We start from the raw sequence: 14,867 nt of genomic DNA, 5'->3' as shown, positions 1-14,867 counted from the left end.
TCGCAGCAGCGCAGAAGTGTCCAAAACTCATACTTAAACACAAACAAAGGTGAGATGAAACCGATGTGACTCCTTCAAAAACAAAATCTGAGGATCTACTGAGCGATCACACCGTAATTCAGTCTCAAAACCTTAATTTCAAGCTAATTTCTCATGGTAATATGAGCAAATTCACCAATCATTTAATCATTTACAGCAAGTTTCTTCATTTATTATGCTTGGTGACCACTTTTAGTCTGTGCTATTAGGTTTAAGGTTAAGTTATTACCATTTACAAAGATAAATACTGAGCTTTTTGCATAGAATTGCATATTACATTTAACTTGTTTACTCACAGTTTGCCCGTCGACATTTCTCATTCTTTGTTCGAACCTGAAGCTTATCTTCACACTTTATGCGTGCGGTGTGCAGTGTCACTCGCCACGCGTACGGTAAAGGCGTTTTCTCGTTAGACGGAGGTAAAGGATTAGATTTGAAGTATCGGACACGGCCCGTCCTCTCGTCTCTAATTGCTTGTCAGAACAATGTAATCCGTCTCATCCGGCGGCAACAAAAGTGTGCGGTCCCCGTCACTCAGCACAAGTGAGATGTCCTGCTTCAGCCACGACATCGCAACCGTCTTTGTCTGTTTTGTCCTTTTAGTTTTAAGCTGCATGAATTTTCTCAGGTTTCGCTAACTATGATCCAATTTGTGCGATTTGTTAATCCGCATGAATGTGAAACAAGCCAATAGTGCATTTGTTACTTTACTTTATCTTTTTGTATCTACATTTTGGTAACGTTTTAAAATAAGGCTCATTAATAAGCACTAGTAATTTGTTCATGCATTTATTAGCATTTCCACGTGGCTTATGATACCATATAAATGTTAATAAGTCTTAAACGTACACAACAAATGTCTGTCAGAGCATCAATACAACACGTACTAAACTCATTTAATTAAATAACCGAGTGATCAATGCTTGTAAATGCGTTATAAGTGCTTATTAACCAATAAACTCTGCTTATTAACGGCTTATAAACTCTTCACTAAGAAACCTTATTTGAAAAACCTGCAGAAACTATAAGTACAACAGCAGTGAATGTGTCACGTGTTAATCCTGACTTTTTGCATTTGGAAGGCGCGTTTTCGAGACGTTCAATGACCAAAAACTATTGATCAATGCAGTATATTTCATGTATTTGTTATTCTTTTTTCATCTTTTTGTAACTGCATTTTGGTAACGCTTTAAAATAAGGCTCATTAATAAGCACTTGTAATTTTGTTTATGCACTTATAGCACATTTATTAGCATTTGGCCGAAGCTTATAATACCCTATAAATGTTAATAAGTCATAAACGTACACAACATATGTCTGTCAGAGCATCAATACAACGCTTACTAAACTCATTTAATTAAATAACTATGTGGTAAATGCTTTTAAATGCCTTATAAGTGCTTATTAACGGCTTATAAACACCTAGGAACCTACTAAGGAACCTTATTTGAAAAACCTGCAGAAGTACAACAGCAGTAAATGTCACCTGTCAATCCTGACTTTTTGCATGTGGAAATCAGTATATTTCATGCCCATAAGCCTTGGATCAAACCCAAATATGAATGTGTGCATCATTTTAACATCACTTTTAGTTTTCAACCATTATCCCATCGAACAGACTTTACACAGAGCGACTTCCAAACAAAGAGTTCTCCATAAACGTTAACACAATCATAGCATTTCAAGTTTTGCTCGGTGAAAAAAAACACACAAAAAACATGTCAGCGTAATCAAATAATGCTTTGAAAGTTTGGAAAGGTACATTTTGCTCATTGCATTGTGCCTCGCTGTCGTTCACAGGGAGAGGCCGGGGCCGAGGGCATGGTCGGTAAAACTGGACCCGTGGGACCCGAGGGACCTCCTGGGAAAAGCGGTGCCGAGGGCCTGCGAGGAATCCCAGGACCTGTGGTGAGTCCAGACTGAAACACATAAGGACAATTCAGTGTGACCACAATCAGATAAACATGAATTAGAAACACGCATCAGTAAGAATAACGACAGGAGCTAAATATTAGTACTTTTATGGGACACATTTTGTAATAACTGCACTTTTAATAGAGAATGAACAAAGAGATGATTCATAATGAACAATTAGTTTATTAAGAATCATTCATCATTCATAACTACTTAATTAACACCATAGACTTAAACCTTGATTAAGTAGTTACTAAGAATCCTCAATCATAAATAATAAAAACTAGTTATTATAAAGTGGTACAGTTTTATTGTAAAGGTGGCCATTTATTTTCTGGTGGACGTCTGTTTTTCTCCAGAAGTTATTGCTTTGCCAAGAATGTTCCACAGTATGGCATTAAACTTATCTATAATATTGCATTTATTTATTTTGTGTATAAGTGTAAAAAATGTGTCTTCCCCCAGATACATCTACATATCTGGGGGAAGACACAGCTCACTTTATAACATGAAAATAGTCTGACATATATTGTAAAAGCAGCTCTTCAGGGTTAAAATGAGGCCGCTGTGTGCTGTTTGCATCTAATTATAAAGCGTCTAATGCACCGCAAACCAGGAAGGATGGAGTGCAGACTTATATTCCCCCGGTACCTATGTTTTCCCTTTTCTATGAATGGGTCTCGGGAATATAGGTACCGGGGAACATAGGGCAGACCCCGAAGGATGTTAACATGCTAGTTGTTGTTAGCATTCTAGTTGTTGTTAGCATTAGTGTCACGACAAAACTACAAAAACTTTGGTTTCTGAGAGTTGTAAAAAGAGCTTATAGAATTAGCACAGGGAATAATTAGGATGATATAAACGTGTAAAACGTTTTTAAGACAGTAACAGCACCTTTAATGCCACGCTACGGAACATTCCGGGCAATGCAAGTGGCGAAGTTACACAGTGCACCTTGAATAATGAGCATCGAAAGTGAAGAACGGACTGAAGGCAAATACGGTCTCGTGAATGAGTCAGTGGGAAAACTCCTGTTTGTTTGTTTGTTTCTATAAGTTTAATGCCATATGATGGAACATTCCAGACAAAGCATTAACATATCCATGGATGAGAGTTATGGCTTCTGTGAAAGGAAAAATGTGAAATAGTTTGACACATTTCTTTGGACATTTATGCCTTGTGTCATTTGAATAGTTTCATATATCCACAGCTATACATTATATACATTCCTGGTGAATACAAATATATTAAAGTACTGTATGTTTGCTGTAGTTTATTTACATCTTGGGTGCATTTATTCAGCTGCGTAAACATATTTGTCCTGGTTTCCAAAAAGGAGATTTAATAGAGTTAATTAATCGTCAGAATAAACAAGATTATGTCATTTTTAGCAAGTAAAAATGTTTTATACTTTATATTTCATGTATTTAAATTGTGTCATGTAAGTATTGTATGTTAATTGAAGCTCTATTTTTATTTCCAGGGTGAACAAGGACTCCCTGGTGCTTCTGGTCAGGATGGACCCCCTGGACCTATCGTAAGAAGATTGATCAATTATACATTCATCACTTCCTGTTGTTTACATGTTTGGATCCCATTATTTTAACCCCACGCTGCTCTCGTAGTGAAATATAGCCGTTTCCCGCCGATTTCCGCCCGAAGCGATTGTTGCCGTTTCCCAGCGTGACACAAAACGAGCTGACACTTGGGATGCGGAGCGGCGCGACGTCTGTCAGTTTGAACTCATTTCATTTATTCCTCTGTCACTTACTCCCGCCCTCTCCTCCGCAGGGCCCTTCCGGATTCCCCGGCATGAAAGGTGACTCGGGATTCAAGGGAGAGAAGGCAAGACGGCGTTATTACGATGTTAATCTCAAATTGCTTGGCTGTGTATTCGGCGATATCTGCGGCCGCGTCTTATCTGCTCCGCCGCCGCGAGCGAGCAAACATCTCCAGACCTCGCCTTTGTTCACGCTCAAGTCTTCCAGGCGCAAACTTTCGCTCGGGGGAAAGTTTGATGGAAACATGTACCTCACGCACTGGGCCAGATGATTTTGTTGTTGTTGTTTCTTTTCAAAAACGACATATAACGGCTCTCAGTATCAATTTCGCGAACATAAACCTTGGCGGACTTTTAATAACTTTTAAAAACATGAAAAAAATCGCCCAGTTTCTTCCTCCAAAAGTCCGGACTCTTGGATTGGCTGCGACGCTTTTTTCATTACAAAACAAAAAAAAACATACCGTGTTATTGACGATTCCGCGTGACTGAATCTCGATCTCAATTCAAATGAGCTTAATTGCCCAGGCCTAATTATGCACTTGTGTTGAATACCAATGGAGCGATTACCAAAATTGGGACCTTCGCCAAAGCAATTAACTATTCAAAACATAATGAAACGGCCTCATAAAAGGGAAGTGAAACCCATGAATGCTACGGTTGACTTCATTTCTTTATTAGGGTTTGGTCCACTGCGGATTTTTTGTGTGACATTTAACATTAATATTAAGACGGTTAAATCCATAGAAAGGACCGCACGTTTATTGCGTTAGAGTGAAGTTTATGTCACGTAAGGTAATTAAAGGATAAACCTGATGCAAAACTGCTCAAATGTTCTTTAATGAACAAAATTGTCAAGAGAATCCTGGAAAAAATGAAATAAATCTGAAAATGCTGAAGTTGCAGGCGACAGACAATGACAACGGACCGTCAAAAGACCACAAAACACATTTCACAATAAAACGGCAAGGACACGAACGGGGTAAACGGTTAAATAAGATAATAATAAATGAATAAATACGTATACAACAAGAAAATGATAAATACGTTAAGAAATAAGACGTGGGAAACAAGGAAACAAAACAGGATTGTATTTATCTGGGACATAAATCACTTTATTGTGTAAATACAGTGCAGTTTTACTCATTAATTTAGACAAAAGAAGAAAAACATCGGACGCACAAACAAAGTGGGAAGTGCGGGAAAAATTATCAGCGACAAATATTGACTGAATCTTCCGTTTTGATACTGATATTCGAGGAAACTCACCGATATTGCGATAATCCAAGTCGATAACCACGGAAAACAAACAGAACATCAATAAAGTTTAAGACTAGCTTATCGTGCAGCTTATTACAGTGAGTAACATTTTAGATTGTCATTGTTAAACTTTATTTCAAGGAGACAAGTATCAAAAGTACACATAAAACTGATGAATGAACGTGTATTTAAAGTACTGTGTGTGTTCTTTAGGGTCACCCCGGTCTGATCGGCCTGATCGGACCCCCGGGCGAACCTGGAGAGAAGGGAGACCGAGGACTGCCCGGAACCCAGGGAACCTCCGGAGGAAAGGGAGAGGCTGTAAGTACAAATATAACGTACAAATACACACGTTTTACCCGACCGGCCACTGACTTTTCCACTACGTTTTAAACCAGAACTCAAAAATGCTAAATTAAACTAAAACTAATTTTGATGTTGAACACGTATTTTGTGCTGTTTTATTCCAGGGAATTGGTGGTTTTGCGGGTCCTCTGGGTCCTCCTGGTCCTCCTGGTGTTCCTGTAAGTTTACTTTGAATTGTTTTGAATATACTCTTACTATTAGTAGTTGTAGTAGTTCTATTTTAGCCCATGTCACATCCTGTTATTACGTCTTTCTGCTAAATACCTGTGTGTTCTTCTGTTCTTGTCCACAGGGAACTCTGGGACAAAAAGGTTCTAAGGGATCACCTGTAAGTTTTGGACGTATATTTATGTTATATTTACATTTGCTGATCCTGTTTAGTTTTTACTACAGTTATTTGTAACGCTGACTGCCGTTTTAGGGTACTTTGGGTCAGAAGGGAGACACAGGACTCATCGGACCGCCCGGACCACCCGTAAGTTCTGACTGTTTCAGCTTGTGATGTGGGATATTTACAACAAAGGTTACGCTGCTATTTATTTTATATTCAAATACTGTTTGTTCGTGAGTATTTTTTTGACCACTTTATAATAACTCCTGCAATCGGTCGGCTCTTAGTTGTTAGTTAGTTGTTTGGCGATTAACTTTTCGTCTGTGTTTTAGTCGACCAAAATCTGTTTTTTGTTTATTATTTTATTTCGATTCCAAGGATTTATATGGGACAACAAGAACAAAGAGTGAGTCAGTTGGACGATTTGGGAGCGAATGGTAAGTTTAATCCCAAAAGTTCAAGGTCCATTTGTTTGTCAGTCCAACATGCGGAAACAACATGAGTGAGCGAAACGCTTCAAACGAGGATAAGTGCAAGGCTAAATGCTAAAAACTATAATAATGCCTTTTTGCAGATAAATAGTTGTTTTCCCGTGGACTACTTTGAGATTTTAGTGGTAGTTTGTGGTCTTGTGAGTGCAGTTTTGGTCAGATACACGGTCAGACCGTGAAAGGTTTCGAGAGCTTTTGCCAGTTTCCTCTCCACTTTTAGTCGGCGAATCCGTCGGTGGGCCTCATTGTCTAACGCGAGCGATCGTCATTGTCTTGTCGTAGGGTCCTCCCGCAGACGTGATCCGGCCTTTGTAGTATCTAACGCGAGCGATCCTCATTGTCTTGTCATAGGGTCCTCCCGCAGATGTGATCCAGCCTTTGTAGTATCTAACGCGAGCGATCCTCATTGTCTTGTCGTAGGGTCCTCCCGCAGACGTGATCCGGCCTTTGTAGTATCTAACGCGAGCGATCCTCATTGTCTTGTCGTAGGGTCCTCCCGCAGATGTGATCCAGCCTTTGTAGTATCTAACGCGAGCGATCCTCAGTGTCTTGTCGTAGGGTCCTCCCGCAGATGTGATCCAGCCTTTGTAGTATCTAATGCGAGCGATCCTCAGTGTCTTGTCGTAGGGTCCTCCCGCAGATGTGATCCAGCCTTTGTAGTATCTAACGCGAGCGATCCTCAGTGTCTTGTCGTAGGGTCCTCCCGCAGATGTGATCCAGCCTTTGTAGTATCTAACGCGAGCGATCCTCAGTGTCTTGTCGTAGGGTCCTCCCAAAGACTTGATCCGGCCTTTGTAGTTTCTAACGTGAGCGATCCTCATTGTCTTGCCGTAGGGTCCTCCCGCAGACGTGATCCGGCCTTTGTAGTATCTAACGCGAGCGATTCTCATTGTCTTGTCGTAGGGTCCTCCCGCAGACGTGATCCAGCCGTTGCCCATTCAGCACTCGGGAAAGAGCAAGCGGCAGGCGGACGAGCAGGCAGACGCGGCCATGGCGGACTACGGTTTGGCCGATGGCATAGAGGACGTGTTCGGCTCCCTCAATAACCTCAAGCAGGACATCGAGAGGATGAAGTTCCCGCTGGGCACTCAGGACAACCCCGCCCGCACCTGCCAGGACCTGCACCTCAGTCAGCCCGACTTCCCCGATGGTGAGTGCAGACAAGTAGGAACATACAGCAGAATGATTGATTGGAACAAAAACAAAACAATCAATGCCAAACAATACAATTATCACTATATTTCCAGAACTATTCACATTTATACATAATGTTTTCACCGGCTTTCCTTTGTGGATGGTTAAAACTCGTTCAATTTTTTCCCTTTTTAAGACGTTTCCTGGTGCATTATGTGTATTTTAACACGTTTCCTGGTGAATTATGTGTATTTTAAGACATTTCTTGGTGCATCATGTGTATTTTAAGATGTTTCCTGGTGAATTATGTGTATTTTAAGACACTTCCTGGTGCATTATGTGTATTTTAAGACATTTCCTGGTGCATTATGTGTATTTTAACACGTTTCCTGCTGAATGATGTGTATTTTAAGACATTTCCTGGTGAATTATGTGTATTCAAGACGTTTTCAGTAGTAATTCAAATCAGGTCAGAGTGGAGTCTTTACAGAAGTTGTTGACATGGCGTTACCACAGAAAAGTAAACGGATCGTTCTGTACATGCTCAAACATAGCAGGCGGCGCTAGCATCGCGGTAGAATTTAGCCCAAAACTTCCGTGAGCATTCTTGGATATTTATGCACATTTTGCACATTGCAAGTTGGACCACTTTATTCTTCATGTCCTCACATCTGTATTTGACACAATATAACTCCTAAAGTGTTTGCTCTTATAGTTGTTGAACTCTGGGGTCAAAGTCGCTCTTCTACATTGAAATGAATGGATTGAGGTGTATTAGTGGGCGTTCCCTTGGAGGCCGACAGTATCTGATTTTCTTTTCTTTTTAAATTTTTGTCTTATTCTTTGGAATTAGTTGGCCTTTTTAAATGTATTTATACATTTATGTATTAATCATAAAAGTCACGCTTGTTGTTGTCTGTATTCGGTAATAACATTTTTAAGTAACTACTCCTTCTTGACAATACTTTGACCAGTATTTGACCACTATTTGCTTCACTTCGCCACTGAGTATTATTGCTAAAAAACATATAATATCATATAAATACTGCCTGTAATAGTCCAGCGTGTGAACACATTAGACGTCCTCCGTTCAGTGCATATTCCTGTTGTTTTCGGAGCTTTTGTCCCGCTGCTGTGTTTGACGCTGAGCTCCGTGGCAGGTGAATACTGGATCGATCCAAACCAGGGCTGCATCGGAGACTCCATCAAAGTCTTCTGTAACTTCACAGCGGGAGGAGAGACCTGCATCAACCCAGACAAGAAGTCCTCAGGGGTAAGGCTCCAGCTGCATCTCAAACACAGCCCCTTTTTGCACATTCGACTAAATATTTCAACAATGTATAGTGTCGAATCGTGTCAATACAACATCTTATGTAGCTTTTTCTACATTGACATTCATCACGGGTACAAATCAAATCAAATCAATTTATTTTTGTAAGGCCCAAAATCACAACAACAGTTGCCTCTGAGGACCACAGGGAGAAATGAATCAACAATGTCTGTGGTGGCGATGGAGTCAGGCAATGTCTGTGGTGGCGAGGGACGATGTCCCAGGGTCCTCTGTCCTTAGACTCTCCTTCTCGGCCAGGAAAAACTACAAAAAAAACCTCTTTGGGAAAAAAGCGTAGAAACCTGGAGGAGTACAGTCTTGTGTCCCTTTATGCTCGGTCATCAACAAGTTTGTCTTTTTAACAAACATTTTATGCCCTTTAATTGGTGTTTGCTGTTGTCGTTTTTTTCCTTTTTAGTAAAGAAAAAGACAATACAAACGCTGAACAGACGAAAAAAATACAAAAAAACACAAACATTTTCAATGAAATCAACCAATTGGTGGAGATAAATGCAAATACATGCAAATTAATGAAATAAACCACTAAACAGACAGAAATAAGACTTAGCACCGGTTAAAATGTATGAAATACGCATATCATTCATGTCGTTCACATTTATTTATCATTTTATTTGCTATGAAAGCCGCATAGTAGTTTATCTCAGCAAGTTTAAACTATTTCTTTGACTCAACCACAGCCACAGTGACATTAAAATGATAATTTTTCTGTATCTTATTTAGAGTATTCCCTTTTTTTTTTGGACAAGCACTAACTATGATTCCAAGCAGCTGCAATTCAATCCTCTTGTGTTTCAGGTCAGAATATCCAGCTGGCCAAAGGAGTCTCCGGGTTCATGGTTCAGTGAGTTCAAACGAGGAAAGATCGTGAGTATTTCCCTCTGATACTTTTGTCTCATCCTCCTTATCGCGTTCGCAGTCGCTCTTTATTCCGCCGTCGCGTTGTCTATCTCACGTTCTTATCGTTCGTCGTCATAATTTAATTTTCCTGCCTCTCCTAATCCCTCTGCACATTTTCCACCTGCTCCAAACTCTCAGTGCGTCTTTCTTTTATTTATCAGCAGCGTTTCGTCTCAAACATCCATCTTATCAAAGCAGAGGTTTAACTCTGCTTAATGTTTTGTGCTTTATTGGTGCGCTCACTCTTCCCGGTTTGAGCCCAGTTGAATTCTGATTTAGACTTGATTTGGTTCTGTTTTAGCTCCGGGTTCAGTCCCTCTGTGAATGTGCGAATTAAGTAAATACAAAATGACAAAATACTACAAACCGGGGCCGTGTAGTTCGCCAGTAGATCTTGGGATTGAAAGACAAACGCGACCGTTGGACAAATCGGCAAAATCCGCCACGTTTTTTCAGCCAAAACGTTGTTAAAAAACGCAGTGGAACAACTGTAAACTGCGGGGTCACGATCGCTCTACTTGTGCCTTTCACGTAATGGCATCGAGCTTTGTTTTAATTCAATCTGACCAAAAACAACAGGTTCAGTTCAGACTACGGCAAGTGAGCGGATTTGTGCAGTTAAACCAGTCGCTCTCAAATAGCATTAAAGCCCCAAGCCGGCCTCAACCAATAGCGTAAGAGTATTTTTGAACGAACGCTAAAATTAGAAGAAAAAATAACATTAATGGCTGGGAATCACATGGTCCCTCACAATTCCATACACAACGCACGGCTCATGATACAGTAACATCACGATTTTGCAATAATATGCGATTTTGCAACAAAATGCGATAATCAATGTATTGCTTATGTATTCCACGATATATCCCTGTATTGTTTAAAGGACCCAGTACATTTTAACAGCATTTTTCTGTGCTAAACCACAACCTGCGCAAACTCAAAATGAAATGCGTCTGTTTTAATCAGCCAAACAGTCAAAATGTCAAATTGTTTGACACACCTCTAGTTCAACATTACTGAAAGGAGGTGAGGAAGCCGACACTCGCACACAAAAGTAAGAATATTAGGCGCATGTGACAATATTTACAGAGTTAGTCACTATTGTGGAACAGCGTTCTGTTCTAAAAACTAGCAGAGAACTAAAACAGTAATAAGAAATTTGCTTTATGTCAGAACAAAACCAAAACTCGTCCGGACAAAACGTTTAAACCCCACACCAGACTTAAACGTTTGATCCAGCTCGAAATACCTACGCCGTGTCTCATATTAAACGGCTGACGATAAAAGCTCTAGCATCACATTAACCATCATCAAACGTGTGGCAAAAGGAGAACGCGCGGCTAAAGAACGCGCAGCTAAAGAACGCGCGGCTAAAGAGCGTGTGGCTGAATGAACGTCTCGTGTGCCCCGCAGCTGAACTACGTGGACCTCTCCGAGAGCGAGATCGTGTCGGTGCAGATGACGTTCCTGAAGCTGCTCAGCTCGTCGGCGAGGCAGAACTTCACCTACATCTGTCACCAGTCGGCGGCCTGGTACGACGCCAAGGCCGACGGCTACCAGAAGGCCCTGCGCTTCCTGGGCTCCAACGACGAGGAGCTGTCCCACGACAACAACCCCTTCATCAAAGCGCTGACCGACGGCTGCTCGGTAAAATCCACACGTCTCCAGTTCTGTGTTTAGGTGGGAGTGGGCTCGCGGGCGGGACTTATAGAGATTCATTTGCGAAAACGTAACGGATGAAGATGACGAGAGAAAAGCTCGACTGTAGGACTATAACTCTTCTATAAATCTTTTTGTGTTTGATCTGGAATGTGTGAGATCCTGTAATTGCTCTGGACCTCAAAACAGGAACTTACTTGTGTAGAAATAAATGAAGACATATTTAATTATGTTGAAGAAACACAATCACTATTAAACATTTATTCATGAATATTGGCCAAACAACTGTGAAATACCTTTACCGTCGCCTAATACAGTGGTTCTCAATCAAATTATTATGCATTTATTGTTAGTTATGATTACTGCTGCAACCAATAATTATTTCCACTACTCAGTGATTATATTTCATTAGATATTTGAGGTACATTTTGAACCAAACAAGGTGGAAATATGGTGACTGGAGGTTAATTATAGATGTCTGTTTTTTGACGTTTTGAATAATTTTGCTATGATCATGTCGTTATTTGTCATAACGTTTCAGAGTCTGGATTGCCCATAGAACTATTCTGATCATTTTTATTGTCAACTAATCATGATTATTCCAATTACAGGCCTAGTTACGGTTATATATTGGACATAATCTTGACTTTGTAAAGTTACTCAATCCTTTGTCCAAAGACCCAAGTTGATGTCGTAAAATTGTATGGTCGATAAACACTTCTGAGCTCAGTGTGTCATGACAAGGGGGTCTGCGACTAACGATTGTTCTGGCCTCGTCACGATCGGTTACTGACTCATTTCCCTCGTGTGTCCCGATTGTTCTGGCCTCGTCACGATCGGTCACTGACTCGTTTCCCTCGTGTGTCCCGATTGTTCTGGCCTCGTCACGATCGGTTACTGACTCATTTCCCTCGTGTGTCCCGATTGTTCTGGCCTCGTCACGATCGGTCACTGACTCGTTTCCCTCGTGTGTCCCGATTGTTCTGGCCTCGTCACGATCGGTTACTGACTCATTTCCCTCGTGTGTCCCGATTGTTCTGGCCTCGTCACGATCGGTTACTGACTCATTTCCCTCGTGTGTCCCGATTGTTCTGGCCTCGTCACGATCGGTTACTGACTCATTTCCCTCGTGTGTCCCGATTGTTCTGGCCTCGTCACGATCGGTCACTGACTCGTTTCCCTCGTGTGTCCCGATTGTTCTGGCCTCGTCACGATCGGTCACTGACTCGTTTCCCTCGTGTGTCCCGATTGTTCTGGCCTCGTCACGATCGGTCACTGACTCGTTTCCCTCGTGTGTCCCGATTGTTCTGGCCTCGTCACGATCGGTTACTGACTCGTTTCCCTCGTGTGTCCCGATTGTTCTGGCCTCGTCACGATCGGTTACTGACTCATTTCCCTCGTGTGTCCCGATTGTTCTGGCCTCGTCACGATCGGTCACTGACTCGTTTCCCTCGTGTGTCCCGATTGTTCTGGCCTCGTCACGATCGGTCACTGACTCGTTTCCCTCGTGTGTCCCGATTGTTCTGGCCTCGTCACGATCGGTCACTGACTCGTTTCTCTTGTGTGTCCCGAGCAGCTGAAGCAGGGCTACTCTCGCTCCGTGCTGGAGATCAACACGCCGCGCATCGACCAGCTGCCCATCATCGACGTCATGCTCAACGACTTCGGCGAGGCCAACCAGCGGTTCGGCTTCGAGGTGGGCCCCGTGTGCTTCCTGGGTTAAGAGACGCCCCCGAACACCCCCCCCCTCCTCCCCGATACCCTCCTCCCCTCCTCGCTACAGGACAGGGTCAAACCGGGGTCAAATTCTACCCAGCCTCGCCTCAAAGAAACCAAAAACCCGTGTCCGAGATCCAGGAAGGAAGACTGTCCCAGGACCTTCGAGACCCCGAAAAAAGACCCAAGCCCCCCCCAAAAGTCTCGACCCTGTCCCGAAGCGCTGACCGGGACACTACTCCTCGACCCTTGTAGGGCCACTCCACATGACTGTCGTTGGCGAGGGAGCGACATCGGGAGAAGGACAGTGACGCTTGCGGAGGACAATGGCGCACTCAGAGCAAACGGAAAGGACGCGTCGGCCAACGAGGAGGATCAACTCATTCCTTGCCCCGCCCCCTTCTAATTTAACCACACCCGCTTTTCCGACAAGCACCGCCTTCCGTCACTTGTCACCGTATCACCTTTAGCTCCGCCTCCACCTCGCTGCCAAAAAGGTCTTAGAGTATTAATCTCGATTTGAGTCGTTCTAACTAGATTTAAGTGCTCGAAACTGGAGTAGCAAACTTTATTCTAGAGAAGTAATGACTATTTTATTTGCAGTTTATATTGTTTATTGCAAAAGCAAGTTTTTTGTCTGTTAGTAAAAAGTTAGAGCCGTAAGCAGGGCTCTGATTGGCTGCTCTTTGGTGGTCGGCCCCAGTTTTACTTCACGGTTCTAAAGCCAGATAAAATGATTTAATGTAGCTTTAACTTCTTGCCCTTCTTTCTTGACATTTCTGAGGGGCTTCAAGTTCGTTTAGCTTATATAAATAAATCTGCCAACTGTAAGTCCAGTTTACTTTTAATAAGGTCGCTTGAAAGATAAATAAATGTTCTGAATCAAGTCAGAAACCTCTTGAAACGAGGTTTTAAAAACTCTAGATCGATCAAAGTAAATAAATCTAGTTAAAACTGCTTAAAGTTTAAGTTAAAGATTCATTTTCTAATTCTAACTTAATATATTCTCGAACTATATCATACAAAGTGCTTCTTTAGCCTTCATATGTCATACTTTAGCCCCATCATTTCTATTAGCCCCTCCCCTGGCCACGCCCTTCACCTTTAGCATCACTCATTTCCTCATCATTTCATCATTTCATCAACTGCTTTAGCTTTGAATAACTGGCTTTTGACCACGCCCCATTCATCATCTGGCTCCACCCATTTTGTCTTTAGCACATGCCCTCTTCACCATAAGCCCCTCCCTTGGCCACACCCCTTTCTCCAGCTCTCAGTGCGGCCTTGAAACAACCACAGAAGTGTTTGTGCTGAATCACAAAACACAAAAAGGTGCTAAAAGTGCTTTTGATAAACTGTAATTATTATTATTATTTTGTACAATGTTGTTCCTTCCGAATCCACTCCACGACTTGCATGTGCCCTGTTTTTTAAGTTTTTAAATATTTGGAAAGATTTCTATTACAACTTTTAAATTTTATAATGTTTGAAAAAGTGTAATTTGTAATTATAGAATAGGTCTTTTGTAAATAAAATAATAATTTCATGCAAAACTGGAACAATCATTATTTTATTTTATTTTATTGATTTTGATGGTAATTAAAGGAAAACGGACACAAATTAAACAATGGTATAAATGTCATAAGAGTTATGTAGCAGAGATACCTCAATGGATTTATTTGGCACTTTCACATTCACACATTCAAACGTGTGCTACAAAATTCTGGTTAATTGTATTTTCTTTGTAAAACTGAACTATTGTTTCCATGTGCCTTGAATTGTTCAAATATTAAAACTGGATTCTGAAAAAACATGGCTTTTTTGAGTTTATCTTAATGCTTCTTGACCGGTGAATGAAACAAACCTCAAGATATGACTTATAACTTATAACGTGGTAGAGATCTGATCCATTTTTAACTGGTAAATTGT

At 41.4% G+C, this 14,867-nt stretch overlaps 1 protein-coding gene across 1 annotated transcript in view; it reads left to right on the top strand.

Moving 5' to 3' along the window:
* The window catches only part of LOC140356026 (collagen alpha-1(XI) chain-like), a 196,153-nt gene extending 181,662 nt beyond the window's left edge, over positions 1–14,491 (top strand). The window contains exons 56-67 of the mRNA XM_072440716.1: positions 1,840–1,947; positions 3,437–3,490; positions 3,745–3,798; positions 5,207–5,314; positions 5,464–5,517; positions 5,652–5,687; positions 5,781–5,834; positions 7,085–7,331; positions 8,476–8,588; positions 9,462–9,530; positions 10,977–11,210; positions 12,799–14,491. Of these exons, the coding sequence (XP_072296817.1) occupies positions 1,840–1,947; positions 3,437–3,490; positions 3,745–3,798; positions 5,207–5,314; positions 5,464–5,517; positions 5,652–5,687; positions 5,781–5,834; positions 7,085–7,331; positions 8,476–8,588; positions 9,462–9,530; positions 10,977–11,210; positions 12,799–12,945 (1,278 nt within the window). The 3' untranslated portion in view covers positions 12,946–14,491. The remainder of the gene's footprint in view (positions 1–1,839; positions 1,948–3,436; positions 3,491–3,744; positions 3,799–5,206; positions 5,315–5,463; positions 5,518–5,651; positions 5,688–5,780; positions 5,835–7,084; positions 7,332–8,475; positions 8,589–9,461; positions 9,531–10,976; positions 11,211–12,798) is intronic.
* Positions 14,492–14,867: the final 376 nt, after the last annotated feature.

This window comes from Eucyclogobius newberryi, unplaced genomic scaffold (assembly GCF_026437365.1).
Source record: "Eucyclogobius newberryi isolate DKJ021-1_F unplaced genomic scaffold, fEucNew1.0.hap1 SCAF_12, whole genome shotgun sequence".
In the NCBI taxonomy this organism is placed as follows: Eukaryota; Metazoa; Chordata; class Actinopteri; order Gobiiformes; family Gobiidae; genus Eucyclogobius; species Eucyclogobius newberryi.
Note: the sequence above shows the minus strand (reverse complement) of the source record. Positions and strands in the feature narration are given on the sequence as shown.